Source organism: Stenella coeruleoalba (genome assembly GCF_951394435.1).
Source record: "Stenella coeruleoalba genome assembly, chromosome: 15".
NCBI lineage: Eukaryota > Metazoa > Chordata > Mammalia > Artiodactyla > Delphinidae > Stenella > Stenella coeruleoalba.
In genome coordinates this window covers 29972953-30000846 of record NC_137161.1, presented here as the reverse complement: position 1 = coordinate 30000846, position 27894 = coordinate 29972953, and the positions used below count along the sequence as shown (strand labels likewise).

The window sequence follows — 27894 nt, the reverse complement described above, 5'->3', positions numbered from 1 at the left end:
CAGGGAGCCCGCAGGACCGCGGCCTCCGCTCGTCCTCCCGACCGACCCGCGCACCTCGGGCACAGGCGCTGGCGGCCACCACGGAACAGAGACTAACTTGGGGCCTTGGCCGCACCTGCCTGTCGCGGTCGCCCGGGCATCCCTTCTCCTAGGGCCCGCCAGTCTCTCACCCGGGCGACTCTGGGCGTGACTGGTGTCTAGGCGAGGACAAAGGTCCGATCCAGGAGACTATGGAGGGGGGCGCTTCCTGGGCAGACCGGAGCAGCAACAGGTGGCCCCCTAGCACTGTCCCCGCCTCCCCGCTCTGGTCCTCAAAGGCCCTTCCCGAGGGTCCCTGCCCCATCTCCACTTCCCACCCCAACGAATAGGGGGCCCTCTGAGACCTATGCGGCGGGTTGGCTCGCGAGGGTCTCCCGCCCCACCGAGCTCTAACCCCTAGACGCGACAGGGTGGTCCCGGCTCCCCGAGGGCACACGCCGGCCGGGGTCAGGACTGATGGGCTGAGATGGTGGCGCGGGCAGGCGGGGCTCCGTGCGGGGTCGCGCGAGAAGGGGGTTGCGGGCCAGGATGGGGGTGCGGGAGGGTTGGGAGGCGGCGGGACGGCTGCAGAGGGCGTGGGTCGGCCGCGATCCAGCCGGGGCGGAGCCGAGAGCTGGGAGCCACAGCTCAGACGCTAGGCGCTCACAGCTATGCGCCCGGGGTATCGGAGAGCTCGAGGGTCGCCGGCGTTGGGGCTGCTGCTGCTACTGCGACTACCGTGGCCGGTGTGGGGGGCTGAGGCGTTTCAAGGTGAGTGGGAGTGCGCCGCGAGGTCGCTGTCGGGGATGGAGGGTCGGAAATCCCCGGGGATCGCGCGGTCCAGGAGGACAGGCCATGGGGAGGGTTTGGGAGAGTCTCTGTGGGAATTGCCCAGGGACTCTCAACTGCAGTTGTGCTGGCCTCAGGGCCCAGACTTGCACACTGTGCCCAGATACCCTGTGTCAATGGCGAAGCAGAGTGGCAGGGCCCCTTCCCTTCAAGCAGCCACTTAGCAGCCCCAAACCCCTCTGGATTCTCTGTTGTGGCCCCATCCGCCAGTATGAAGGTTCCTGCACCTTCATCTCCTAGGGTTCAGCGGGCCTCCATCCTCCAGGAAGTCCGAGACCACCGGTGCCCTGGAGTCCCTGTTGCGCCCTCACACTAAGGGACTAGCTGTGGCCTCCACACTCATGCATCATTCCATGTTCACCCCCTCATCCCAGGGCCTTGGGGCAGTGTGTATATTGTTTATATTGTTGCCTTGTTTGGTTAGATAGAAACGGCTTCAAACAGAAGGTGTCTGTTTAGCAGGGCCCTGGGGGAAGACTGCAGCTCTGTCTCTTCTCAGTTTGACCTCTACAAACTCTGTGAGATGGGGCTGATGAAAACCTCTCCCAAAGGGTGGGAGGATTGGCGGAGTCCTGTACATCAAGTGCGTGACAAGGCGGGCAGGAAGGGCCGGGCAGCCTGGGGACAGTGGGTTCCAGAGCACTGTGCAGGGGTGGGGGGGCGGGTGGCAACAGGGATAGGGTCCTGCCCTGTTCTGGGGCGTGGAGGGGGAGGGATGACAGACCTCATGCCTTTGGGGATGGTCCCCAGGCATTCTGCTGCTCCCTGCTCTTCAGCCTGGGGTCAGGGGAGGATGAAGGGACCCCTGGGAGGAATGGAGAGGGACACTATGCTCCCCAACACCACACTGGCTCCTCAGTTTCCACTCCCATCCACCTAGTCACCACAGCTCCATCTCTGCCTCCTTGTCCCCGTCAAGGTGCCAATGGCCAGCGTGTGTGCACAGGGCCAGGAGGAGAACCCACACTCACACATGCACACAGGCACACCTTCCCCTCTCCACCCTGGGAAACCCAGGGCCAGCTGGACCTGGTGCTCCACGCCGAGTTAAGTCCTCTCTAGCCTGAGACCGCCCCCACCCCCCACCCCGCACTCAGACCCCTCCCTACACTGGCCCTTCAGCCTCAATTCCAAGGCCCTGCACCTCCCCACCCTCACCCCCATCTACCTGATGGAAACTGCTGATCCAATCAAGGAGGGCTTCTTGGGAGAAGGGGACTTCCTGAAGTGGCTGCGATTCCAGGTCTTTGATGATGGGGTCTGCAGGAGGAGGTGGAGAAGGAGAAAGGAGTCGGTGTGGCCTGGCAGGAGTTGAGCCACTTCCATGGGCAGCCATCTCAGCCTGGGCAGGGCTGGGGCCAGGGCTGGGCGGGGGTTGGGGAGCTGTCAGTTCTGGGAGCTGGGCTTCCCCAGTGATGGAGGGAAGGCTGCCTGTAGGCTCTGGGCAGCCTGAGGTCTGATTCCTGCAGGGCGGGTGTGGTGAGAGTTTCCGGGGTCTACTTGGCAGGGGGGCTGGGAGCATTCCAGGGGAGCATTCCAGGCACTTTCTGAGTAATGCTTCACTCTGGTATTCCTCCTGGAGCCCCCCTTAAGCATTCCCGTCCTGGGAGCACTCAGGCTCTGTCTCCCAAACAAACCCCCCCACTCTTGAAGACTCGAGGAGGGGGCTTCTGGGCCAGTGTCCCTGGAAGCCCTGCCCCCAGCATGAAGCCCCCAGAGGGAGCTTTGGGCAACATCTGGCTGTTGTTTTTCTCAGATGGTGGGGGAGACACAGGCGTCCTGTCTTCACACATCTCTCACCCTAAAAGCATCTGCTGCCCAGTCTAAAAATACCTGAAGCTGCCTCCCATTTCCTTTCCCCTCTGTATTAGGGGCCTTGGTCTCTTCCTTGTGATCTTTGACCCCAATTCTCCCCTCCCAAGGTCAGTGGGTCTCCCAAGTGCCCAGCTGAGCAGTTCTTCCCAGGCTCCTCTGTCTCTCTTCTGCCACCTCCCTGGTGGCTCCTCAGTTCCAAGGATGCCTCATGGGTGGCCACCCTTCTCCAGGCTAAACTTTTTTTGTGTGTGTGTGTGTGGTACACGGGCCTCTCACTATTGTGGCCTCTCCCGTTGCGGAGCAGAGGCTCCGGACGCGCAGGCTCAGCGGCCATGGCTCACGGGCCCAGCTGCTCCGCGGCACGTGGGATCTTCCCAGACCGGGGCACGAACCCGTGTCCCCTGCATCGGCAAGCGGACTCTCAACCACTGCGCCACCAGGGAAGCCCCAGGCTAAACTTTTGAGTATTGAAGATGGAGTCTCCTGTTCCTGCCTGCTGACATCCTCTAACTCTATCCCTCTGTTGTCTCCAATTTCCCTATGTCCCTCAGGTTCCCCTCACCCTGTGCTCTGTCCTCTCCCCAGGAAACACCCCTGGAGAGCCAGTCACCCTGCACTGGGTTCTGGATGGACGACCCCGGCACATGGTCACCCTGGAGCAGCCGGTCAGTGCCAGGTCATCCCTTACTCTGCAGAGGCCCAGGGTCTCTCAGCCCCTTTGCCCCTCCCCAGATATCAGCGTGGCAGTTTCGCTGGGGTCCCTAGATCCCCAGAGTCCTTCAGGCCCCTCCCCGAAGGTTTGGCAGGGGCAGGTGGGAGACGTCTAGCTGGAGAGAGGCTGCACACATGGAAGTCATTTTCCAGTTTCCTCTCCCCCACCTCCTCCTTAACCATCTCTTCCCAGTGTTATTCAGGCCACCTCCACCCCATCAGGCAGAGGTGGGGCCAGAAGCTTTTCAAGGACCTCTTTAAGAAAACACCAAAATATCTTCCTTTTGCGAAGTTTACCAGAACATGTGACCCTGTGGATGAATTGCTGTCCTCTCCAGGACCCTGCCATTTAGGGGCCTGAAACTTGTCTCACTGGCTCACGCCACTTCTGCCCAGTAGTCACTCTCTCCTAGTGCCCCCAAATGCAAGCCCACCCTGTTTTGTTTCTTCTGGATGCTCTGTCCCAGTCTCCTCCCAACGGCCATCCATCACACACTTTCAGAATAACCTTGCCCCCATCTGTATGTGCCACACAGCTGTGCTGCATGGAGACCAACAGCCTTTGTATGCCCATTTCACAGAGGGGCAAACTGAAGCCCAGAGAGGCTGGAGAAACTGCCCAAGGTCACACAGCTCTTTAACCCAGAAGAAACCATTGGCCAATGTTCCCCAAGCCTAGAGCACCCTTTTCATCATGAATTTTCAGGAAAGAGAAGACAATCCACTGTCCAAGCCTGCAAGGAGGAAGGCAGGAGAGCACTGCCGTGTAGGCCGGGGGGCCGCCACAGGCCCAGCAACTCTCAACCTAGGGCCCTCACTGGGTCCCCCAGACCCTCAGGGCCCCCATTCAAGGGGTCAGCATGGTGCCAGCCCGAGCTTTGAGATTGTTCATCACTGGCATAGGGGAAGGGACATCACATGCTGAAACCACCCTGACTGCGGACGTCCCTCTGGGCCTGGCCTGGGCTGTGACCAAATAGGAGGGGAGTGCCAGAGGGAATTTGCTTTCCTCAATTTTTCTGTCCCTGGGAAGCCTGCCAAGATGAGGACAGCAGACAGAGTGGCAGGATGTCCTGTCCCAGAGGCAGGAAACACCTACATTTTAGGTTGGAGATGGAGTGCATGGTGAAGGGCAGGGTCACCAGGAGGGCAAGAAATGAGGACAGCAGGGGCTGCAGAGGGACAGAGAGAGGGATGGGGGTGGGGCAAGAGGAAGCTTTCCATCTGGGCTGCCTCCTTTCCTCCGTGCAAATCTTTCTCCAATAAAACAAGTGGCATTCCGGCCACATGAGCTCATGTTTGGGGCCTAGGGCGGCCTTTGGCTGGGGGAGGGGACTATTTGCTCCCCACCTGCAGAGGAAGGCCCCCTCCATAAGACTCTGAGCCTCTTGGCCTGGGGCCCAGGCCAGTGCATTGTGGGATAAAAGGGAAGGGCCAGCAAAAGTGGGGGTCAGCATTCCAAGGACACAGCTGCTCTCCAGGAGGCTCCTGGCCCGCTCCAGCTCTGGGCCCCCAGCCAGGGAGTGGACAAAGCGGGCAGATGGGGTATTCCCACAGGGTGGAAGCGGCAAAGAGGGTAGGCGAAGGAGAGGTGGGCAGGCTGGCCCAGGCCCACCCTCCTGACATCTAGCCAAGAAAACCAGAGTTTTTCTCTTGGCAAGGCGTGTGAGTCAGTGTTTACCTCACGGGCTCAGTGAAGCAGGTGTGGGGTGAGCCTGCTAGAGGCGTAGGAAAATTTGGGGGGGTGGGCAGCTAGTCAGCATTGGAGGTGGAGGTACTAAGTCTGAATTCTACAGGGAGTGGGGAACAGCAAGGTACAGAAAGGAGAGGTTGTGAGGAGGCCTGAGCCGTGGCTACCCCACTCTCCCGCATCAATGTCTTCAGGACCCCACTCTCCTCCCTGCTTAGAGGAAGGCTTCTGGGCATGAAAGAGGAGGGAAGACCAGAGGAAGAGACCAGTAACCTTGGGCAAGGCATGGCATCTTTCTGAGACCACTTGTCTCTCCAGGGAGGATGTGGAGTGCACCTAGCAGGCTCTGTCAAATGGCTGCTGTCAGAACAACAAACATTCTGAGTTTGAAAGCACCTTTGCAAGTTCTCACCCCACACCCATCCACACCCACAATGGCAAGCGGGGGCCTTCTGCCCCGTGCCCCTGTGCTCTCCCCATGAACTCCCTTGCCAGTCAGCTCCACATCCTTCCTGCTTCCTGGCAGGCAGGGGACCTGGATGCCCGCCCTCTCAGCCCTACACTCCTTCTTGCCCAGGTCTCGAAGCTAGAAGTGGGGCTGGTGGTCTTGAAGGCTGAAGGCCAGGAGCTCCTGCTAGAGCTGGAGAAGAATCAGTGAGTACCAGGCCGGGGAAAGAGCTGGGAGCCAAGAATAGCCCCTCTCTCTGGGGAGGGTTCAGTGCTGGGGACAGAGACTGATGGGAACCCTAGATGGAGGCTGGATGGGGTGAGAACCCCAGAGGAGGAGGTGCAGGTGACAGGGCGAGTCATGCTAGCCCATGACTGGCTCCCTCGAGGCTGAAGTGGGCTATTGAGGCTGGGTCAGCCCTGCTGTGGGGCACATCTCTCATCCCGGCCCCAGAAACATCTTGTCAGCTTCCTGCCAGGAATGAGTGAGCATCACCTGGTGGGTGCTCACAGGGTGTGCTGAGTCAAAAGAGAATCCAAGATGGATTCCAAAGATGGGCGGGTGCTCCAGGCTTCGGGAATGCCAGGGACAAAGGTACACTGGCTACATAGGTCAAGGCACATTCAAGAGGGCGTGCCAATTTGTCTGGCTTGCCTGGGGAGTCTCCATCTGAGGGAGGGGAGCAAGGGGAAACAAATTTGGGGAGTCCTAGCAGGGCCAGATCACAGAAGGCCATTTTGTTGCTGAGTGTCCAGGATGGTGCAAAGCCAAAGATTCTGAGCTGGTGAATGAGCAGGCAGAGCTGGGCTGGGTGAGGTGAATGTCTCAGATGGAGCGTGGGTTCGTGAAACCATCTAGACTGTGTTATCAACAGCTATCATTTATCAGGTGCTTATTTCATTGCAGGCACTGTTCTGAGCACTCTACACATGTTTTATTCTCCCCCATGCACTGGGAACAAACTCAGGTTCCACCATGCCTAACCATAGTTTCTCTGGGGTTCAATGTCCCCATGTGTTAAAAAGGGTGATCAGGGCTTCCCTGGTGGCGCAGTGGTTGAGAATCCGCCTGCTGATGCAGGGGACACGGGTTTGTGCCCCGGTCTGGGAAGATCCCACATGCCGTGGAGCGGCTGGGCCCGTGACCCATGGCCGCTGAGCCTGCGCGTCTGGAGCCTGTGCTCCGCAACGGGAGAGGCCACAACAGTGAGAGGCCCGCGTACCGCAAAAAAAAAAAAAAAAAAAAAAAGGGTGATCACATCACCTCCCTCCTAAGGTTGAGTGTGTGGGTGGAGTGGGGGAGCAAAGCTGGAGGAGGAAGTAAGACTGGGAAGTGGAGAAGCAGGCATCACAAGTCTTTGGGGGCAGTCTGCGGGTAAAGAGGCCAAGGTGAGGTGGGGTGAAGGATTTTCTTTAAAGAAGAGAAATTTACTTATGGTTGATCCATCTTCGTGGGAAGGATCCTGATGAGATGGAGCCCAAAGATGAATTCAGTTACTTGAGTGGGGTCTGGAGAAGGAAGGGAGGAGGATCCCTGCTCAGACGGGCAGGGCAGGAGCAGGTGTGGATTCTGTTTTCTCTGGAAGCAGGGGGTGAGCATCAGTGAAGGACAGGTGGGGAGATATGTGGGACCTGGGGGCCTGAGGAGAAGATTTGAAGGAACTCTGAATGGGAGGAGGTGGGCTAGAGGGTTGTCCAGATGCCCAACAAGGGTAGGCAGCAGCCAGGGCCACCTAGGAAGTTCACACACTTCCTTGGCTCCAAGTCGCACCTCCTTGGCAGTGTCTCCTGACTCCTCTCCTCCTGCCCAGTCTCTTTCTAACACCCCTGACCTGTGGATCCAGCTGCCTGTCACAGGTCCTAGGGGAGCCACAAACGTTCCCATGTTCCTGTTCCTCCCTGGTGCTTCCCACACGCCCATTTCCACATCTAAGCCATTACCAAGGCTCCTTCCTGACCTTCACCTTGCTCATTCTAGCCCAAGATTTTTCTGAGCTGAGCAATGCACAGTCACTCCTGTCCCTTCCCTAAGACGCACTTCGGCTGCTTCCTAAGTGCTAGCCCTGTGCCTCACTCATAGAGCTACTCAATTAGCTATCAGGGAGGAAGACCAGAGGGCATCCTGGAGGAAGCCGGGCTGGATTAAGTAATTTCTGCAACACTCCCTCCCAGCAGGCTGCTGGCTCCAGGATACACAGAAACCCACTACAGCCCAGATGGGCAGCCAGTAGTGCTGTTCCCCAACCACACGGTGAGATACTTCCATGGACTCTGAGGACAGGGTGAGGAGTGCTGGGGTATGCACCCACCAAGGGCCTCTCCACCATTTCCCCCATTCTCCTCCTGTTCCTAAGGAGAAGCTGGAGCCAGTCCCCCACCATGCTTTTTTTCTTGCCCCTCCCACCTCAGTCCTGGCTGAGATTTGGGGCTGGGTCCTTTGCTCTCCAGGATCATTGCCACTACCATGGGCGTGTGAGGGGCTTCCTGGACTCCTGGGTAGTCCTCAGCATCTGCTCTGGGATGAGGTGAGGAGTTCTGGGGGAAGGGGTTGGGCCTGGGGCTAGGGAAAGAGTTCCCTTACTGCCCACCCCTGTACCCCTTTGCACCCTAGGGGCCTGATCACACTCAGCAGCAATGCCAGCTATTATGTGCATCCTTGGCCAGCTGGGGACTCCAAAGACTTCTTGACCCACAAGATCTTCCGGACGGAGCAGCTGCTCAGCTGGAAAGGGGCCTGTGGCTACAGGGACCCTGGGGACAAAAGGGACATGGCCAGGCTTTCGTGTGCCACCCAGATCAGGGTCAGGAGCACGGGCAGGGGTGGGGGTAGGAATGCAGTATCCAGAGTCCTTTAAAATCAGAAGAGACAGGAATGTGCAGCCCCAATTCAGGGCCTCCTGTCCTGACATTTTTATTTGGAGGCTGAAGGAACAAGTTCTAGCAAAATTTTAAAGTTAACTTTGTGCTTTCTGGGAATTGGGGTTGGTGGTCAGGGCTCAAGCCCAGCAGCCTGCCACTCAGGGTCACCATTGCCGCCTCCTCAGGAGAGGCGGGAGTCCTTGGGGAGCCCGAGGTACCTGGAGCTGTACATAGTGGCGGATCACACCCTGGTGAGAGAAGCCCCAAGGGGGTTGGCAGGCCTGGATGGGGTGAGCGCAGCCCATCCTCACACGCGGTATTACTTGCTGTTTTTCTAGTTCTTGACCCAGCACCGGAACTTGAACCACACCAAACAGCGTCTTCTGGAGGTCGCCAGCTATGTGGATCAGGTTGGGTCGGTGGGGGGAAGAGCACTTTTGGGGTGACCACGACAGGGGCAGGCTTGGAGATGGGGAGAGGGAACGGAGGGGAAGAAAGAGGGGCGCTCCCATGGAGGAGCACGGGCACCGCGGCGGTCCCCCACTTCAGCCCTGCCCCGCCGCGCCCGCAGATTCTCAGGACTCTGGACATTCAGGTGGCGCTGACCGGCCTGGAAGTGTGGACCGAGGAGGACCAGAGCCGCGTCACGCCAGACGCGAACGCCACGCTCTGGGCCTTCCTGCAGTGGCGCCAGGGACTGTGGGCACGGCAGCCACATGACTCGGCTCAGCTGCTCACGTGGGTGCCTCCGACCCCTACGCGGTCCCGGCCGGGCGGCCCGGACTCCCGGCCCGCCCGGTCAAGCCGCGCTCCTCCCTCAGGGGCCGCGCCTTCCAGGGCGCCACCGTGGGCCTGGCGCCGGTCGAGGGCATGTGCCGCGCGGAGAGCTCTGGAGGCGTGAGCACCGTGAGCGCCACCTGGGACGGGAGGAGGAGGAGAGGTGCTGGGGGGTGGTCTCCACAGCCCGCAGTGACCGTCCCCACGCCCTCCCAGGACCACTCGGAGCTCCCCATTGGTGCTGCAGCCACCATGGCCCACGAGATAGGCCACAGCCTCGGCCTCAGCCACGACCCCGACGGCTGCTGCGTGGAGGCAGCGGCGGAGCAGGGCGGCTGCGTGATGGCCGCAGCTACCCGGTACCCGCGCCGGGGCGGGGGCGGGGCTGCAGGACAGGCTTCGCGGGACCCGGGCCTTCCTCAGCTGCATTTCTTTGGGCGAAACGGTTATCCCTCAGTTTCTTCTTCTGTGAAATGGGGATGATGATAATAGTGCCTGCCCTGAGGGTTGTTTATGAGGCTGAAGTGTAGGGAACGCAGGCAAAGTGGATTCTCATGATATGATAAATTATTTTCGGACAAACTTGCGAGGTGACTCCAACGCCGGGAGGAGAGGCGCTGGGTTGGGATTCGACCTTGGGTCCTGGGCTGCTCGCTCTTGGCGTCACACGCTCCCGCCTCGCGCTCGCCGTGTGACTTTGCGAGAGTTACTTACCCTCTCTGGGCTCTGCCTCTAGAGAATTCTAGCCGCCAGTTGCTCAGGCGGTGTTCGCGCATCCGGCGGCTGCGTAGCCAAGCACCTGTGTGCCGGGGGGAGGGGACTGGAGCCCAGCAGGGGTTGGCAGGGGGTGGTCCCCGTATGCCCGACGCCCTCCCCCGCCCGTAGGCACCCGTTCCCGCGAGTGTTTAGCGCCTGCAGCCGCCGCCAGCTGCGCGCCTTCTTCAGCAAGGGAGGGGGCGCGTGCCTCTCCAACGCGCCGGACTCCGGGCTCCTAGTGCCCCGGGCGCACTGCGGGAATGGCTTCGTGGAAGAGGGCGAGGAGTGCGACTGCGGCGCCGGCCAGGTCAGGTCCGCACGACCAACCCCGGGGGACCAAGCTGGTCCCCGCCTGCCCCCTCCCCGGAGGTCTGGGCGCTGCACCCTCACCTGGTCCCTCCTCGCCTTTCCGGCTCCAGGAGTGCCCGGACTCCTGCTGCCATGCCCACAACTGCTCGCTGCGTGCGGGGGCCCAGTGCACCCACGGGGACTGCTGCGCACACTGCTTGGTGAGGGTATGGGAGGCTCGGGGGTGAGGGTTGGGGGCACTTGGGAGCCGGCCTGTTGGTCTTGGCTAATCGGCGCCCTCCGGTCCCCCTTGCGGGTGCTGGCTCTGCTCTGTGCGTGGGTTCGCCTGGACCTCCCCACAGGGCTCTCTCATGTCCGATTGGCGCTCTCGAAGTGGATCTCTAACTGTTCGTTTTCTCTCTATGCCTCGCCGCCTTCCCTCCACGCGGGTCACCTGCGTAGCTGAAGCCGGCGGGTGCGCCTTGCCGCCGGTCTGCGGGCGACTGTGACCTCCCTGAATTCTGCACGGGCGTCTCCCCCTATTGCCCCCCCGACATTTACCTACTGGATGGCTCGCCCTGCGCCAGAGGCCGCGGCTACTGCCGGGACGGCGCGTGTCCCACGCTGGAGCATCAGTGCCAGCAGCTCTGGGGGCCTGGTGAGACCAAGGGCGCGCCCTCCGCCCGCATCCTCGGGCCTGCTCAGTTTAATGCTCTAGGGGGAGGTGGGCGGGGGAAAACTGAGGCAGAATGGGCGTGGTTCAAGTCTGGGCTGCCGCCCCTAGTCCCGCCCATGCTTCCTCAGGCTCCCGCCCAGCCCCGGAGGCTTGTTTCCAGGTTGTGAACTCTGCGGGAGACGCCCATGGGAACTGCGGCCAGCAAAGCGACAGCAGCTTCGTGCCCTGTGCGCAGAGGTGGGGAGCAGAGGGAGGGGAAGCTGGGGAAGAGGGTATGGAGAAACTCCACGCTGTTTGACTACCCTGCACTTCGTCCCTAGCGATGCGCAGTGTGGGAAACTGCAGTGCCAGGGCGGGGAGCAGAGTGCACTGGTGCCACACATGGTGCCGGTGGACTCCACCGTACCCCTAGGCAGCCGCCAGGTGACCTGCAAGGGAGCCCTCGTGCTGCCCGGCACCCAGCTGGACCTGCCTGATTTGGGCCTGGTAGAGTCAGGCACCCAGTGTGGACCTAGAATGGTGAGCCCTGCCCACCCGACCCCTCCCTGCCACTTGAGTCCTGCAGGCCAAAGCATCACTCCCCCTCACTGCCCAGTGCACACACTGCCCATAGGTGTGCCAGGAAAGGCGCTGCCGGAACACTACCTTCCGAGAGCTGGAGCTCTGCCTGACCGCCTGCCATGGTCGCGGGGTGAGTGGCCTGAAAGGTGTGTGGGGGGTGACCTTGGAAGTCCCTGATCTCGTGGGACCCTCCGTTTCTCTTTTCCACTGCAGGTTTGCAATAGTAACCGTAATTGCCACTGTGCTCTGGGCTGGGCTCCGCCTTTCTGTGACAAGCCAGGGTTTGGTGGTAGTGTGGACAGCGGTCCTATGCAGCCTGAAAGTGCGTCCATGGGGGGCAAGTGGGGAGGGCCCCTGTGATGCACCTCAGGACTCAGCCATGCCCTGTCCTCCACAGACCAGGACACCTTCACGCTGGCGGTGATCCTTAGTTTTCTGCTGCCTCTGCTCCCTGGGGCCGGCCTGGCCTGGTGCTGCTGCCGGCACCCGGAACTCCGTCTCCAACAATGCCTTTGGGGCTCAAGGAGGGACCCTACGTGCAGTGGGTAGGCACTGAGGGCTAAGGTTCCTGCTCCTCAGAGCTCTGCTGGACCTGGGGCAGCTGGGGTGAGGTCCTCAGGCCTTGCCCCCAGGTGCACAGAGGCAGGCAAAGGCAATGGAAAGAAGCATTGAGCAGAAGGCCCCAGTGGCCTTCCAGTGAAGCCAAAGGCGTGGATCCATGCAGGGCCCTCTACCCTGGTCCCCACTGCTGGGATTCAGTACCTCTTGTCCATATCTTTTCTCCCACCAAGAGGCTGCCTCATCCTTGACTTTGCCCTGTTTTTTCACCAGCTTATAATGCAATTCCTGCTCCAATGTACCCTTCAAGGCCTCTCCAGCTTCTCTCTCATGAGCTTTCAGCCTTCTGGCATTTCCTCTGCCTAAATCTCTGCTGTTACCCCTTCAAGTTCCCAAATGCAGGGCCCAGCACATCTTTCCTTTCGCTACCACTGGGCAGCTATGGTGCTGGCTGCCCTTGTGCCAAGGGCCTGCCCCTAACCCAGTTCTCCACGACCTGGGATGAGGGTCACATGATACCAAGCATGGTCAGTCTAGGGCTGCCCCTTCACTGGGCGCTGGGCAAGGCATGAGCCCTATGACCACATCTGACACAGCCTAGCCTTGGGAGCGTTCTGGGCAAGCTGAGGGAGAGGGCAAAGTTTGGGCTGGAGATGGAGGAAGAGGGCATCCCAAACAGGGGCAGGGCACCAGCTGAGAGGGCCTTGACACAATTAGTGTTGATTGTGGGTCTGTGAGCAGAGGATCAAGGTGGTCAGAGCTTGGTGTGTCATCACTGGGGGCTTACGGGGGGGCAGCAAACACATGTCATCAGCCAGGTGAAGTATTGAGGAGACTGTTTCCAAAAGACATCAAAGGAAGTGGTAAGGCCCTGGGAGATGGGATGTGAGCAGCTGAGCATAGCTTGGAGTCATCAAGGGCAGCAGGGCCACCCAATGACAAGGAGCACAAATACAGGTACCACTGGGGAAGGAAGTCCGCCCCTCTTTGGGACCTGAGTGATGCCAACATCTGGAGGATGCTGGGGTGGTTCCAGAGCTTAGGAGAAATATCAGGGCTGGAGAGAGGAAGTGTCAGAGGCCCTGGGAAAGCATGAGTCTCAACTGGAGCCTGGACCCCAAGGGCTCCTCTCAGGAGGGAGCAGGAAGTGAGCTGGACAGAACAAACTGGGTGCAAGCCTCTGGCTGCAGGGAAGAAGCCCCAGGGTCCCTACTAACGGTCACTGTCTCAATCTCCCGGCCTCTCATCCACTGCTCAGACCCAAAGATGGCCCATGCAGGGGCCACCCTCTAGGCAGTGTTCACCCAATGGAGTTGGGCCTGACAGCCACTGCAGAGCCCCAGGCCCTGGGTGCGTGAGGCACAGTGGGAGATGGGGAGGGAAGGAAAGGGACAGGCTCTTGTCTTCTGCCTCCTTCCAGATGGGCCCCCTCCTCTCCACTTAGCACCCAGCCACCTTGAGCCCCTGTGCCCCACCCTGCATCAGGGACTCTTGCCACCTATGTTCACAGCACTCTTCCCCCACCTATTGCTCCGCCGACCTTGAGAACTCTGTCAGAGCCCAACAGCCACCTTGAGAAGCCTGTGACCCACGGCCCTGCTTGTACCCCCAAGGTAGGTGGGGCCCTCCACTTCCCATTGCTCACCCATCCACCTCTTGCCCCTCATCTCACAGTCCCTTACTCTGAGTTTTTTTTTAATATTTATTTGGCTGCGTTGGGTCTTAGTTGCGACATGCAGGATCTTTATTGTGGCACGTGGGATCTTTATTTGCAGCATGTGAACTCTTAGTTGCGGCTTGTGGGATCTAGTTCCCCGACCAGGGAGCGAACCAGGGCCCCCTGCAATGGGAGTGCAAAGTCTTAGCCACTGGACCACCAGGGAAGTCCCACTCTGAGGTTTTTGAGCTTATAGTATGGAAATGAGACAGGCCACGTGGAGAAGCTGTTGTCTGGGGCCAGATGCTGGAGGCCCCTGGGGCAGGGGAGGAAGAAGTTCTGGCTCTTCCTGGGTCACTGGTTTTCCCTGAGGGAGGACAGGGGGTCCCTGACGCATGACTTGCAATCTGGGGTCCCAGCCCTCAGGGGATGATGCCCCCCCACCCCACCCCATGCCATTCTCAGCAGGTAGAGTCCAAAAGCCAAGATCCTGTCTCTGGTGAAAAGTGACTCCTGAGATGAGAAGACTTAAGGACAGGTGGCTACTGACAGCCACACCAGGAACTTGGACCCCGCCCCCCAGGGGCGGAGCCAGCGAGTCAGCAGACCTCTTGCACCTTTGGGCAGCTTCGAAATTTCTTCCCTGAGTTACCGCCACACCACCTACTCCAGGACCCTGGAGCCTCATCAAAATTTGCGCAGTGCTGTGTCCCCATTCCTTAGGGCTGCGGGATCCTGCTAGGGTACACCCTCCAGCTCAAGCGAGAATCCATCAGTCCCAGGAGGGAAGGTCATGTAGTCACTGACCTCCTGTCACTAGGGGGCGCTGGGTCATGCTGGGCACCCAGAGAGGCCTGTGTCCTGGCAGCCTAGGTGTGTCTGCTACACTCACTTTATTCGGACCTAGCTCTTTGGAGGGCAGTGACTGCTGGGACAGAAGCCTGGACTCCAGGGGTCCTACATTTCAGACTGAGTCCACTTCCCTGGAGCCTGGCCCCTGCAAAACAAACAAACAAAATCCTTGGGACCTTCCTTCCTGCCATCTCCTACCCTCTCTTTTCCCTCAGATGCTTCCTCAGCCCCACCCCACTCCTAGTCCTTAGGTGAGGTTTCAGAGAAGCATGGGGCCTGCTGCAGTCCCCTTACTTTGGACATTAATCAGCCTCTCCTCCATTCCATGGGAGGGGACAAAGGAAGCCATTTTCGAAAGGACACCTAAGTAGAAGTCAGAAGAGAGACATGTTGCCCTGGGACTTCTGTCTTTTCTGTCTGTAAATTCAACACCATGGCGCTCCCTGAGGGTGACAAAGGGTGGTGGCTGGTGGGTGGAGCCTCAGATGACAGCCAGGCCCCGTATGTATCGGGGCATAGGATGGTGTTGCCTAGCTTGAATGTTCCCTTTGCTCCACCTCTCCTGCCTCCCCTGGACACCCTGAACAGCCATTTACTCTCTCCCCTTGCTTCATGCAAAAGTTGCTGAGTGACCTTCTTTATCAGCTGTTGCTACATAACAAAACCACCCCAAAACTTAGTAGCTTAAAACAATAACCAATTCTGTGAATTGCCAAGTCAGCTGGTGGTTCGATTGGTCTCAGCTCAGCTCACTTATACATTTGCAGTCAACTGCTGGTCGCTGCTTCTGGGGTTGGCTGGCTGTTGGCTAGGGTGATGGGGATGAGCGGGCTAGCCCAGGCCTGTTCACATAACAGCTGGGGAGGGTTCTAAGCGAGCAGGACCAGGATTAGAGTGAGACAAGGGAGGCATTCACCGTGGGCACAAAAAGTAATCAAGATAAGAAATATTTTAATGTAATATTTTTAAAGATCAAAATTAATACAAAAGTCCACGATGAACAAAATATCAAAAATTTAACTAAAGACAGGATCAGTTACCATACCAAGGCATTTCTGGAGCCTGAGGCAAAAAGAAAAATCAGTAGTTGTGGTCCTGAGGCAAGTACCTCACTCATCTCCTCTTGCAGAAGAGTATGTGGAAGCTTGTCAGGCTTCTTGAGAGTCCATGACTGGCACATTTACTTCCATAACATTCTGTTGGCCCAAGCAAGTCACAGGGCCAGCCCAGGTTCTAAGGGATTGGGAGGCAAACCCCACCTCCCCTCCAGGGAGGAGAAGCAAAATCATATTTCATAGGGTGTGAAGAATTGGGGGAATTTTTGCAATCACCCACTGGCAGCAGAGAAGTAGCCCCAAGGCTCAGGCCTTGCTTTCACTCTACCAGCTGAAGGCGCTGAATGAGACTGTTTGCTAACGCCCACTCCTGTGTTCGCTGTGGGATTCTGATTTATAGAGACGACACAGCAATGAGACAGAGAAGTTAATGCCACTGAAAGAAGTTTTTATGGCTTGCATTTCCCTCGAGAAGGGGGACTGCCCACCGTGCAGGGCCACATAGGGAAGCACCCAGTTTGTAAGGAAAGACTGAGGAACTACCACAGATTGGAAGAAACTAAGGTGACATGACGACTAAGTGCAATGTGGGATGCTGGATGGGATCCTGGAACAGAAAAAGCACATTAGTGGAAAGACTGGGGAAATTCAAAGTGGTCTATAGTTAAGTGTCTTGTACCAACATGAATTTCCTAGTTTTCATAATTGTACTATGGTCAGGTAAGATGTTGATGTTAGGGGAAACTGGGTGAGGGATATAAAGGGAACGCTAGCATTTTTGCAATGCTCTAACTTTTTTGCAAGTCTAAAATTAGCTAACAAAAAGTTAACAATAAAACTATAAGAGACGGAAAAGAACAGTGTTGTTTCATAGAGTTAATGGTTTAGCGTGGGAGAGACAAGGTCTCCTTGGGTTGTTGTGTGGGCGTTGCTGTGTGTGTGTTGGGGGGTGTGGTGGGATCCATCTAGGCACATTCTGGCACTGGATTCAGTGGCTCCCAGATCTGCGTGAAGGCGCAGCCTGGGTGGGGACTCATTGGGGGCGGGGAGTCATTCCTGATGCAAAGGCTCCTCCCCCCCCAGAAGAGCACGTCAGCACAGACACTTGGGTTTCCATCTCGTTATGGCTCAGGGGAGCTGGGAAGGAGGCACCTGTCTGACTGGGGCTCTGCCTCTCGTCGTCCTCTCCTCTGTTTGCTGCCCAGCATGGCCAGCTGCTTGGCACCCCCATTGCTGCTGCTACTGCTTCTAGGTGAGTGCCTGCCTCCTCCCCGAGACCTCTGAACCTCGGCTTCTCTGTCCCTGATCCTCTTCCCTCCTCAAGCACAAGGCAAGAAGGTGATTCTAGGAAAAGCTGAAATGCAGGAAGGGGCACCAATGAGACACCTGTGCTCGAGGTGTGGGGACACAGCACCCCGCCTCCAGCTTTTGGGTCCCACAGAGCCACGGCCTCCTAAGTCTCCCAAGTCTCGCCTTGGTAGCTCTGCCCCAGAAACTTTCTTTTTCCTATTGCCTGCTCTCCCGCCTCTATTACCCTTCCCCCAGCCCCAGCCCTCCACCTTCAGTCTTGCAGCTTCACATTGATACCTTGCCCTGCATCTTCAGTGTCTCCATGCCATGCATCTGCTGTTCCACCTGCTTGGACTACCCCTTCCTCACCTGGGTCATCATGGAGGGAGGGGTCACTTTACCAGGTGGTGTAGGTTGAGGAGAAAGGAATCTGGCAAACGTTCAAGGCAGAGGAGACTTTGGAGCTGAGATGTGCTGTTTTGAGGGTGAACATGAAGTAAGGGTGCTCCTGGTGGAGGGAAACAGGTAAGCAAAGGAACAGAAGTGGAACCAAGATCTCAGGAGACACTAGGTGCTGCTGTGTGTGGCTGCGGCCTGGGGATGTGAGGGCTTGGCTGGGAGAGAAGGGCAAAGTTTGCCTGCTGCTCTGGAGTCCTGGAAGGGAGGGAAGGAGACTGGAGGGGAGGAAAGGAGAGAGAAAGGAAAGGCTTCCCCCTCTCCTGTCCATCCCGTCCACTTACAGACCTATTCCAAGCCCTCAGTGTCTATTCTACCTTCCTCCACAGCCACCCAAAAGAGATGGCCAGTGCCAGACACACACACACACACACACACACACACACACACACACACACACACACACACACACACACAGCGAGATGGGTGTTGAACCAGGTTGCGAAACTTCCCTCAAACTTTGGTGCCAGAGGCTTCTCACCTAAGCAAGGTTCCTGGAGGCTGAGAGCACCGAGGGGCGGGGGTAGCCTCGTTTTGTGACTGAGGTCCTAGGAAGGGGCTGCCAAGTTCTGACCTCCAAAGACCCTAGCTTGGCTGGATTTAGATGTGGCCCATAGCACTTCTGGATAAAGCTCACCCTCTGCCCAACAGACCCCTGGTGTGTGACTGGGCTGTGCCAGGCACACTCTCTGCCCCCAGTGGAGTGCCCTGTGGCTAAGGACAGAGCCCTGTGGCCTGCCATCTGGGACTTCTCTTGAATCCACACCCTGGCAGCCAGGCCTAAATTGCTCCAGTGCCCAGAGCCCTAGTGGGGAATCTTTTTATCTGGCTAGTGGAGAGTGGAGAGCCCGGGAGGAAACCAGAGTCCATCCAGATGGGGCAGCAACAGTTAGATCGGTGAGGAGGGAGCACCAGAAGAGGATGGAGGGGGAAGACGCAGAGGCAGGGGGCAGGAGGAGGCACAAGAGAAGGTCAAGAAGAAAGGAGAACCTGAAACCTACAGGCCACTCAAAGGGTCTCCAAGGGGGAGGGGGAAGGAGAGGAAAGGAAGAAAGGTCAGGCGTCCCGGCATGTCAGAGCAGAAGAGGAGCGGCCACTGTCCTCAGCACCATTTCTGATAAGTCTCCATGAGTCAGGTCCCAGAAGCCTTGCTGTTTTCCGTGTCAGATGGGGCCCAGGAGAATGAGAGGAATCTCATGGACCCCTCTTTGGATGGGCGAGGGGTGGTGCCTGCGGAGGGTGGGCCTCAGCTTCTGCGGGAGGCCAGGCCCAGCCTCGACGCGCCCCATCCACCCCAGACGTGCTGCAGGAAATCCCTGACCCCGCCACTGCCCAGCTCCACAACGGAAGGTCAGTCAGTACCAGTCGCTCACGCATTCGGGTCACATTCTGCCCACCTCGAGTTTTGAGCACCCCGCATCTTCGGAGGCCCTGACTGGGAGGCGGAGGTGAAGTGTGTGTGTGTAAGGAACGTCAACAACCACAGCCTGCCCGCCGCTCCACCAGGGTCACCGAGCGCTGTCGCACCGAACCGATGCGTGGACGCGGCCGACGCGTGCACCGCGGATGCGCGATGCCAGCGGTTGCGCACCGCATACGTGGTGCAGTGCCTGGGTCGGGCCGCGCCGGGGAGCTGCCCCCGCGCCCGCTGCCGCCGCGCCCTGCGCCGCTTCTTCGCCCGCGGGCCGCCCGAGCTTACCCACGCGCTGCTCTTCTGCCCGTGCGGCGGCCCCGCATGTGCTGAGCGCCGGCGCCAGACCTTCATGCCCTCCTGCGCCTTCTCGGGTCCTGAACCGGCCCCGCCCTCCTGCCTCGCGCCCTTAGACGCCTGCGAGCACAGCCGGGTCTGCAGGTGCTGGAGGAGGTGGAGTACAGGGAGGGGGCGGGGCTGGCGGGTGGGGGGCGGGTCCCACTCACCGCCTTCGGACCGCCCCGCGCAGGCCCCGCCTCTTGGCCTTCCAGGCTTCCTGCGCGCCTGCCCCCAGCAACCTGGACGGCTGCCTTCGAGACCAGATCCCCAGCTGCCTGCGCGCCTACGCCGGCCTCGTGGGTATGCACCGCCCAGATCCCTGCTGGGGCGGGGGCTCTCCTGGGAATGCCTCTATCCGGGTGGGCCGATTATCCTGCTTTCGGGGTCTCGGCAGGCACCGCCGTCACCCCCAACTACGTGGACAACGCTAGCGCGCGCGTGGCACCCTGGTGCGACTGCGGAGCTAGCGGAAACCGGCGCGAGGAGTGCGAAGTCTTCCGGGGGCTCTTCACAAGGAACCGCTGCTTGGGTGAGGGGCCCGGGCGGGGCGGGAAGGGAGTCCAGTCGGGGCTTTCTGCCCCCTCCCAAGCTGCCTAGCTGGCGCTGAGGAAACTGAGGCCCCCAGAGGCAGCCTTGTAGGCCCACTTACCCCCTCTGCTGTCGTCTTGCCCCTTGGGCAATCTGCGCCCGGCTGGTTCCGGAGACCAAGTCACAGACCAAAGTAGAATCCTAGCGTAGTCTAGGCTGGTGCCCCTGCGGGCAGGAAGTGGGGGCGGTTAAAACAAGTTTCCGAGGCCCTGGAATGGAACAAGGCGAGATTCCTGCTTCCGCCACGCATAGCCAACTCCCCCCATTAAAGATCTTGCCTTTCGGGTCTGAGTAGCTGGGTGGTTCGCTGACCACTTTGGGAGTTAGAGGGCCTGGGTTTGAAGGCTGACTCTGCCACTTACTTAGCTGAGAGTTAAATTCCTCTAAGCCTTTTTGTGTCCATCTGTAAAATGGGGATGATAATTGTCAGGCTCCTGTGAGGATAGAAGACTACAGTATGTAAGGCACTCTTAACACAATTGTTTTTATTTTGTTATTCCTCGCCCAGCACCTTCCATTCCAAAAGCCTTGCGGACGTCCTATCTTCCCATTTCTATCTGGGGAGGGCCCACGCAGGATGCCAAGGGTCTCAGTTTGTCCTTCAGGAGCTGGGCCCTGTGCTAGGGTTTCTCAGCCAAGCCCATCCTGCACCCCTCCCTCCATAGATAGAGCCATACAGGCCTTTGACGGTGGGTGGCCCTCAGTCCTACACGACCAGCTGGACCCCCACCAGGACCCTGAGCACAGCCTCCTACAGGTAGGTTCAGGGAGGGGATGGTGAGGTGGCAGCTCCTGCACTGCCTCTTTCCACCCTTCCATGCCAGTTGGGCCTAGATGGAGGCGTGAATGGCCTGGGATAGTGGGGGTGGCAGAGAGCAGAGCCAGACTTTTGCCCAAGTTCATACTCTGCTCTCATCTGCCAAGGTGTCCTCTGCAGATGCGTCCCTGGAGGGGAGCTCCATGCTCTCCGTGCTCCCTGTTCTGGTTCTCCAGCCCCTGCTCTGATGAGAACAGCAGACCTTGGACAACAGCCAACTGTCCCACCCTGCCTGGGATACTGGGCCTCATTGGTGACCTACTGCCCCACTGAAAAGGGACTGGCTTACCTCCCAAGCTGGCCCCAGTGCTCTTGCCTTACTGCCCTTTGCAGGTCTGGACACTTTTATCATGCTTTAAGGGTAGACTTAAACAGACTTGTAGGCAAAACTCCCTCTGAACAGACTTGTAGGCGAAACTCCCTTTACTACTCCAGCCGTCATGGCATCCTCCCAGTTAGGCACCACCCATCATGATAGCCACCTGCACCCCATAACTAACGTTGTCAGAGTGTTTCCTGTCCACGATATGCTGCTTGTGGGACACCACCTAGAGTGAGAATCCAGTTCCCTACATTGCACTGGTCATATGGCCATCTTCCCAGTGGTTCAACCTGGCACTAGGAATGGCATCCATAACTCAATAAATCCATGTGCACTGAGACTGGCCTTGCTTTCATGTGATCTGTGTCCTGGGAGGCTGGAGACCAAGGTCAGCCACAGGGTGTGCCTCTGCTGGCCTCCAAGAACTTGGGTGGCCTCAGAACCTCTCCAGGCATCATCTTCTCACCTGTGGATGCTGAACTGAATCACCTCTCAGGTCCTAGTGGCAGGGACTTTGGTTGCTTTTGTTTATTCTTTCATTCTCTGCTAGTAATCAGATAAACACAGTACATGTCCCAGCCTCCCTTGCAGTTAGGGGGTGTTCATGTGACACATTTCTGGCCAGTGAGTGAAATTCACAGATAAGGCTTCCCGGAGAGCTCTTTAAAAAGGAGTAGACTTGCTGACTGGGCCCTTTAGCCTCTGGCCTCAACCCTCCCCTTTTTATGCCCAAAACTTGGAGGCAATGCCTGGGAGCATGGGCACCATCTTGAAAGTGGAACCATATGACATTGTGGCTCACCAGCCCGTCTACCTTCCTCTGGACTTTATTATGTGAGAAAAATTATACCCCTAATTTGTTTAAGCCAGTTTCTCCCCAGGTGTCTGTTATTTGCAGCCAAACATAGGCCCTGATTGACACACTTCCACTTATGGTGTTCCTGGGAGCCCCGGGATCACCTGCTGTTCTCACTTAGGGAAGCCCTACCTCCGTGCACACAGAGCCTCGCCCTGATAGACACTTGAAAGATGGTGGTTTTGTTTTTTGATTTCTGCATAATTTATGTTTCTGTCCACGTGGAGCGTCAAATTCTTTCCTTGAGCTGAGGGAAATTTATCATAAAGCTTTTTATAAACACTGTGGCCAGTGTGGACCCAGAGAATGCCAAGGGCATCGTGTTAAATTGCAGTTCTGTGGAGGAGTTTTGGGCGGAGAGGGCAGAACAATGGGGGCAAGGTACTAAGCCTTCCTCAAAAGCTTGGGGACTCCTGATGAGTTAACGTGTCTCTGGACTGCTCCTTCTCAAACTTGGTTGAGATTTGGCAGGGACTGTTGCCAAACCTTGTCTCCCTATGCACCGATGCTGAGTAGAAATATGGAGACAGAGATTTGGAAGATAAGAAATAGAGAGGCTTTTTTCTTTGCCAGGCAAAGGGAAGACACAGTAGGCTAGTGCCTCAAGAACTGTGCCCCACCTTCCTTGGGGAATTACAGGGATTCTTATAGGGGGAGTTCACAGTCCTGAAGTGAGTGATAAGGATCAAAATACTGAAGTTCTTGCATTCTTCTTCTTGCACTATTTCAAAACAGCCACTGCTGGCGTCAGGCAACCCAGTAATTGGGTCTATTAGTCTCTGGGTTATCAGCCTGCGACCTCCTTTCTGAAATGCAGACAGCTACAAGGGGTGATTTGCTACAAGGGAGTGCAGGATGTAATTCACATAGTGTTAAAGAGTGATAGGTTAGGACTTTCCTGGTGGTGCAGTGGCTAAGAATCTGCCTGCCAATGCAGGGGACACGGGTTCGAGCCCTGGTCCAGGAAGATCGCACATGCTGTGGAACAACTAAGCCTGTGCGCCACAACTACTGAGTCTGTACTCTAGAGCCTGCGAGCCACAGCTACTGAGCCCGTGTGCCACAACTACTGACCTCGTATGCCACAACTACTGAAGCCTGTGCGCCTAGAGCCCGTGCTCCGCAACAAGAGAAGCCACCACAGTGCGAAGCCCGCACATGGCAACGAAGAGCAACCCCTGCTCGCAGCAACGAAGACCCAACACAGCCAAAAAAAAAAAAAATAGGTTAGCTTTGTGAAGTACAAATCTAGTTACACACTACAGATTAGTAACAGTTAAAATAAAACTAGGAGTGATTAACTCTTTCAGGCCAGGTTATGTTTCTTCTCTAGCCTCTTCACTGTTCCCTTTATTTTCCTTGTTCTCAGGAGAGGGAAAACATTTTTAATTTTGCTGTAACAGGATCACAAGACAGGTTGAAGTGGAGGCTTTTGGTGCCTTGCTCAGAACTCTCTGGGCTAGTGCAACCCATCCACAAGCTGCTGGGGATGTTGGCTGCTAACACAGCTCACAGCTGACCCCTTTTCTAGAAGAAGTGCCTATAAGGTTACACTCTGCTCCCAGAGGTGGCCAGTGACTGACTGAGGCAGGAGTTCAGAGGCTTGGCCTGCGTGCCTCGGGGGATAGTTATGTGTGCCGGTCATGCTTCAGAGTTCCCTCTGGGATCAGGCTGAGGCTGGATCCCAGCTGAGACCACATCCTACTTCAGCTCCTTCCCCTGCCCACTCCTGCTTTCCTCACTTAGAGGTTCCCCTGAGGGCACTCCCTCCAATAAATCATGGTCTGAGAATCCCTGTCTTGGGCTTCACTTCTGGAGAACCCGACCTAAGCCACAGGGGTTAGGTACAGACCACGCCGAAGCCCAGGCCTGGGGCTGCCCTGACCAGAAAAAGAGCCACTGGCTCTGAGACTGTAGTTAACAACTCATACCAAACCCACAGACACTGCACGGGGCAGCTGTCAACCAGCCTCCAGGTTCAGCCAGTGCTCTCCTGATTGGAACCAAACAGATCAAACTGGCTTGGGCATCTGAGCAATTTGGGCTTCAGGTACAGCTGTCTCCAGGGGTTCAAATGATGTTACCCCTGCTGGTCTGTGTTCCCCTCTGAGGCCAGATAGGCTCTCACCACAGGGTAGGCAAGGATGCTACCAGCAGCCCCATATCTACAGTCTCTCCTTTAGCACTCTTCAGCAGAGAAAGGCGCTTCTCTTTCCAAGGATTTGTGGCCTGGAGAGTGATGTCAGCCCACCAAGATCACATGGAATGGGAAGGACAGTTTTCCAGTGGAAAAAGGAGGGGTGTTGGACAGAGCGAAGCTCAGAGTCTAACCTGTTCCCACTTCACAAAGGAGGAATGTTCTCAGCCACCTACACCTGTGTGGGAATGGACACCTGGAGCAGAGTGGGGGGGGCGGGGGTGTGTGGTCAAGTGAAAGCATTGCCTTACCCTGTTTACCACCACTGTGTGGTAGCCCAAGCACACAATGCTAAGTTATGTGCTTTATGTGAGAGTGTGTTAAACTCTACTACTTCCATTTTTTACTCAGATAGAGTGAAATATAGGCATATGCCTTTCAAAAGATTGGGAAGATAAAAGTGAGTGGAACGTAATGGAAAATAGCAAAGTTGTTCCATAGCAGCTGGCTGTCTTCCTTCAGTACTTCTCTCCAGCTCAGGCATGGGGTTTAATCAAATGGAGCCTCTAACATCAGACAACGTGCAAGGAAAATAGGCTTCCTTGTTGGGTGCAGGGGGAAAATGAAAGGTCACAGGGCCCCCGTGTCAGCCTGGCTTTCTGGTTTTTTTTCCCAGAGTGAACATTTCTTGTGGGAGGCTTGAGGCTGTCTGGGGCATGGACCTAGCCAACTCTGGAGATAGAAGCCAAAAGAAGGGACAAGGCCCTGTGACATGCAGAGGCCATCGTCTTGCCACCTCTGGGACAGTTGACTTTTGTAGGGTTTTGTTGCTGTAATGGGCTGAATGGTGGCTCCAAAGATTTGTCCTTACCCTAATCCCTGGAACCTGTGGATGTTACCTTATTTGTAGGCAAAAGAGTGAATATTACCTTCTATGGCAAAAGATGTGATTGAATTAAGGATCTTGAGAGGAGGCACTTATCTTGGATTATCAGAGGGAGCTGTAAATGCAGTCTTGTGCATCTTTGTTAAAGAGAGGCAGGGGGAGATTAGATAGACATACAGAAGAGAGGGTGCTGTGAAGACACAGGCAGAGACAGGAGTGATGTGGTCACAAGCCAAGGAATGTGGGCAGCCACCGAAGCTAGAAGAGGCCAGGAATGGATTCTCACCTAGAGCTTCTGCTCTGGGGGGAGCGCAGCTCTGCTTACACCATGATTTTGGACTTTTGGCCTTTAGAGCTGTGAGAATAAATTTCCGTCATTTAAAGCCACCAAGGTTGGGTAATTTGTCACAGCAGCCTCGGGAAACTAATGGAGTTGTCTAAGGTGGTCTGAGTTTGGTTTCTGTCGCTTCCATGTAAAACGGTCCTGACTCGTAACGTGTAAAGTCTGGCCAAACACCTCAAAGCTGAGTCCAGTGGCCCCCACAACCATGAAAGGGTCCTGCCTTGCTCCACATCTGAATATTGGCCTCTGTGTCCTGCCAGGTAGCCTGCTTGCTATCATTCTTTCACATGCATTCTGGGAAACTGTAGTTCTGGCCCTGGCCTCATCCCCGTGGCTGGGTCTCTGTTAGCTGTTGTCAACACTGAGCCTCTAGCTGGCAGGTGGCTAGGGATGGGACAGGCAGAAGGGCAGGTGCTGGAAGCATCCATGGATTTATGAGTGGAAACTTCATGGTTCATGAATGCCGGCTCTGGCTTGGAGCCTGTTGTCTAAGGTGCAAGGTTGGTACGAAGCACTGCCCCCCTCCTCTCTCCACCCACCCCAACTGAGTCAGGTGCGGCCAAACTCACAGAACTGGCTTATCTTTACAGGAATTGTGGACACTGGTGGGTGAAATTTCCAGAGAGGCAGGAGGGAAGGGGCTATGCAGGGCTTCAGGAGAGGTCCCCAGCTGGATGGCAACTTGCCAGTAAGCTTGGCTTGCATGTGAAAGGAGGCAGATATGTGGCCCTGCCTTGTTGGGTTGCAGGCCTGGGAAGGCCTGGGTTGAAGGATGTCTTGGGAAGCTGTCCTGCCGGGGACATGTCACCCCACACCCGAAGGAGCCTCCAGTCCAAGGCAGAAGATACAGAGGAAAATCAAGATGAGTATATGCACAAGAAGATAAAACATGTACAAAACCTCAGAACCTGAGCCCTCCAGGGACTAGGATTACACAAATGAGGAGGAAAGACCTACAGCGTATGGAAACGGGCCCCAGCAGCCAGGGTGGATCCCCAGCTCCCTGTGCAACATGCTTCATACAGTCATCAGCATCATCTAGTCTAGTCCCTTCCTCAGGTTGGGGACACAGGATGCAAGAGAATCCTTGCCAGGCATGTCACACAGCTAGTGATACAGGGCTGCAAGGTGTATGTCTGTTCAGATGCAACCCACAGAGATGTGTGGGGTTGGGGACTCAGATACTAGGAGTGACATTGCAGTTGGTGACAGAATTTTTCAGGCCCACCAACTAAATCATAGTGGTGCCCCTCTGAATGCAATAATCAAATTGCCCCTCGTCTTTCCAAGATGTCCCCTAGGGGAAGCTCTGTACCGCTGAGAACTACTTTCCTGCAGGACCTGGCTGGCCCCAACTCCTACCACTGCTCTTGGACCCATTTTGCCCCCACAGCCCCCATGCCTTGCTGCTGCGCACACCCAGCAGGCACGCTGCCTCTTCAGGGCCTCTGTACCTGCTGCTCCCTCTACTTGGAGTACTCTTGTCCCAGGTGTCCATGTGCCAGCTCCCTCCTTCAGTGAGCTCTACCCCACTGTCACCTTACCACAAGAGCCTTCCCCAGCCCCCCCAGCACACCCCCCAGCACTGTCTACCCCAACCCCTACCCCATCCTTGATTCACAGAAATTATTACCTGGCCTTGTCTTTATTTTTGTCTCTCCTGCTAGATTGTAGACTGCACCAGGACAGGGATTTGGTCCGCATTGTTCACTGTTAAGTCCCTGGACTCCAAACAGTGCCTGGCCGACACACAGCGGCTGGATGGGCAGGAGGAGGATGGCCGACACACTGCAATCACTGGCCTACAGGGACTTTGAAATCCTGCCGGGCCCTGCCTCGAGGTGGGGGAGGTTCCCGACCAGGCCCAAATCTGCTCTCTGGCCACATCTGAGGTGGCATTGGGTGGTGGGCCTGCCTTGCACAGCTTTCACAACCATCTCCCGCCTGTGGGTGGTTCTAATTAAGACTCTCGATAGTCACAGGGTTGGCTGTTCTCATTTTTTTATGGTCAAGCTAATGGTTTTCTTGGCAACATAATTCCCTCAGAAACCTACGCTTTTTATTTATTTACCAGGCAGGCCCAGGGTCAATGACAGCATTCCTGGTTCTTTCCTGGGCACAGTTCTCAGGTTCGCTTTATTTCTCTGCTTATCCACATGACTCCCCCTCAAGATGATGGCCTTAAGGTTATGAGGCTCAAGCAGGAAGACCACACCCTCTATGTGATTCTTACTCGGAGGCCAAGTCACTGTCTCCCTGGGCCTTTTTTTGCTCATAAGCATGTCTTACTGTTTGGAGACTGGAAGCAAGACTACTTGGCTTTTCCAACACTTCACAACTCTGGATTTCAGGATTCTCCACCCCCTTCACTTCTGCTTGTAAACTGGCTAATTTTTTTCTGGAACTCAACTCTGTCTTGCCAAGTAACAATCAACACATACCACATTCTGTTTTTCTTCCAGCTTCTTCCCCTTGAACAAAAAAACTCAGTAAACACAGCAAAAAAGTAGTTTGCTTTAACAAGCTATCCACACCATAGCCATACCAGATGTTTTGCCACCACCTGACAGGGATCCCCAGCTGTTCTGCCTGCTGTGTCTGTTTTCTCATTGCTGCCGCCTCACCACTAACTAAGCCAACGCCACATACCTTAGGCTTTGGTTATAGTTGCCTTGTACTTCAAGGTGCCAGTTTGTGTATTAATAAGAGTAAGAAAAGCTGCCAAAATGCCAAATCTCAGTGGGTCGGTAAAGTTTGCTTTTCAGACGCACAGGCCAGCACACAGCTCTTGCTGGTCAGGTGGTTTGCCTTTAAGTGGTGACTTGAACCCTTATTATCGCCAGTGTCTTTAACACGTGACCTCCAGGGAGTCCCATGTGG

General features: G+C 56.7%; 2 protein-coding genes across 16 annotated transcripts; both read left to right on the top strand.

Annotated features, from left to right (window-relative positions):
* Nucleotides 1-14367, top strand: ADAM33 (ADAM metallopeptidase domain 33). 13 transcript variants are annotated; one of them, XM_079944019.1, is made up of 21 exons: nucleotides 1-789; nucleotides 3268-3347; nucleotides 5661-5737; nucleotides 7706-7781; nucleotides 7979-8055; nucleotides 8142-8331; nucleotides 8575-8640; nucleotides 8728-8799; nucleotides 8961-9127; nucleotides 9211-9295; nucleotides 9383-9525; nucleotides 10052-10229; nucleotides 10342-10431; nucleotides 10673-10868; nucleotides 11015-11123; nucleotides 11207-11405; nucleotides 11500-11577; nucleotides 11661-11769; nucleotides 11845-11992; nucleotides 13516-13618; nucleotides 14128-14367. In XM_079944019.1, the coding sequence occupies exons 1-21, from the start codon at nucleotides 690-692 to the stop codon at nucleotides 14170-14172; spliced, it is 2388 nt and encodes a 795-aa protein (XP_079800145.1). In that variant the 5' UTR covers nucleotides 1-689; the 3' UTR covers nucleotides 14173-14367. The 13 variants fall into 13 exon arrangements, with proteins under 13 accessions (XP_079800145.1, XP_079800143.1, XP_079800146.1 ...); XM_079944017.1 differs by having other exon boundaries at nucleotides 10342-10437; XM_079944020.1 differs by having other exon boundaries at nucleotides 7703-7781; nucleotides 8985-9127; nucleotides 10342-10437.
* Nucleotides 14368-16655: 2288 nt separating this feature from the next.
* On the top strand, nucleotides 16656-21090 carry GFRA4 (GDNF family receptor alpha 4). 3 transcript variants are annotated; one of them, XR_013831610.1, is made up of 6 exons: nucleotides 16656-16821; nucleotides 18822-19167; nucleotides 19256-19365; nucleotides 19460-19594; nucleotides 20162-20410; nucleotides 20578-20632. XR_013831610.1 is itself a non-coding variant. In XM_079945161.1 (6 exons), the coding sequence occupies exons 1-6, from the start codon at nucleotides 16776-16778 to the stop codon at nucleotides 20656-20658; spliced, it is 810 nt and encodes a 269-aa protein (XP_079801287.1). In that variant the 5' UTR covers nucleotides 16656-16775; the 3' UTR covers nucleotides 20659-21090. The 3 variants fall into 3 exon arrangements, 2 of the variants coding, with proteins under 2 accessions (XP_079801287.1, XP_079801288.1); XM_079945161.1 differs by having other exon boundaries at nucleotides 20319-20410; nucleotides 20578-21090; XM_079945162.1 differs by having other exon boundaries at nucleotides 20162-21090.
* The last annotated feature ends 6804 nt before the right edge of the window (nucleotides 21091-27894 follow it).

Bases quoted from the DNA above. Each gene is read 5' to 3' on its own strand.
- ADAM33 (XM_079944011.1), top strand. From the start codon at position 690: ATGCGCCCGGGGTATCGGAGAGCTCGAGGGTCGCCGGCGTTGGGGCTG. The intron at 7,782-7,978 runs GTGAGATACTTC...TTTGCTCTCCAG, and splicing joins TGCTGTTCCCCAACCACACG to GATCATTGCCACTACCATGG. The intron at 10,230-10,341 runs GTCAGGTCCGCA...TTCCGGCTCCAG, and splicing joins GCGACTGCGGCGCCGGCCAG to GAGTGCCCGGACTCCTGCTG.
- GFRA4 (XM_079945161.1), top strand. From the start codon at position 16,776: ATGGCCAGCTGCTTGGCACCCCCATTGCTGCTGCTACTGCTTCTAG. The intron at 19,168-19,255 runs GTGCTGGAGGAG...CGCCCCGCGCAG, and splicing joins GAGCACAGCCGGGTCTGCAG to GCCCCGCCTCTTGGCCTTCC. The intron at 19,366-19,459 runs GTATGCACCGCC...GGGTCTCGGCAG, and splicing joins CGCCTACGCCGGCCTCGTGG to GCACCGCCGTCACCCCCAAC.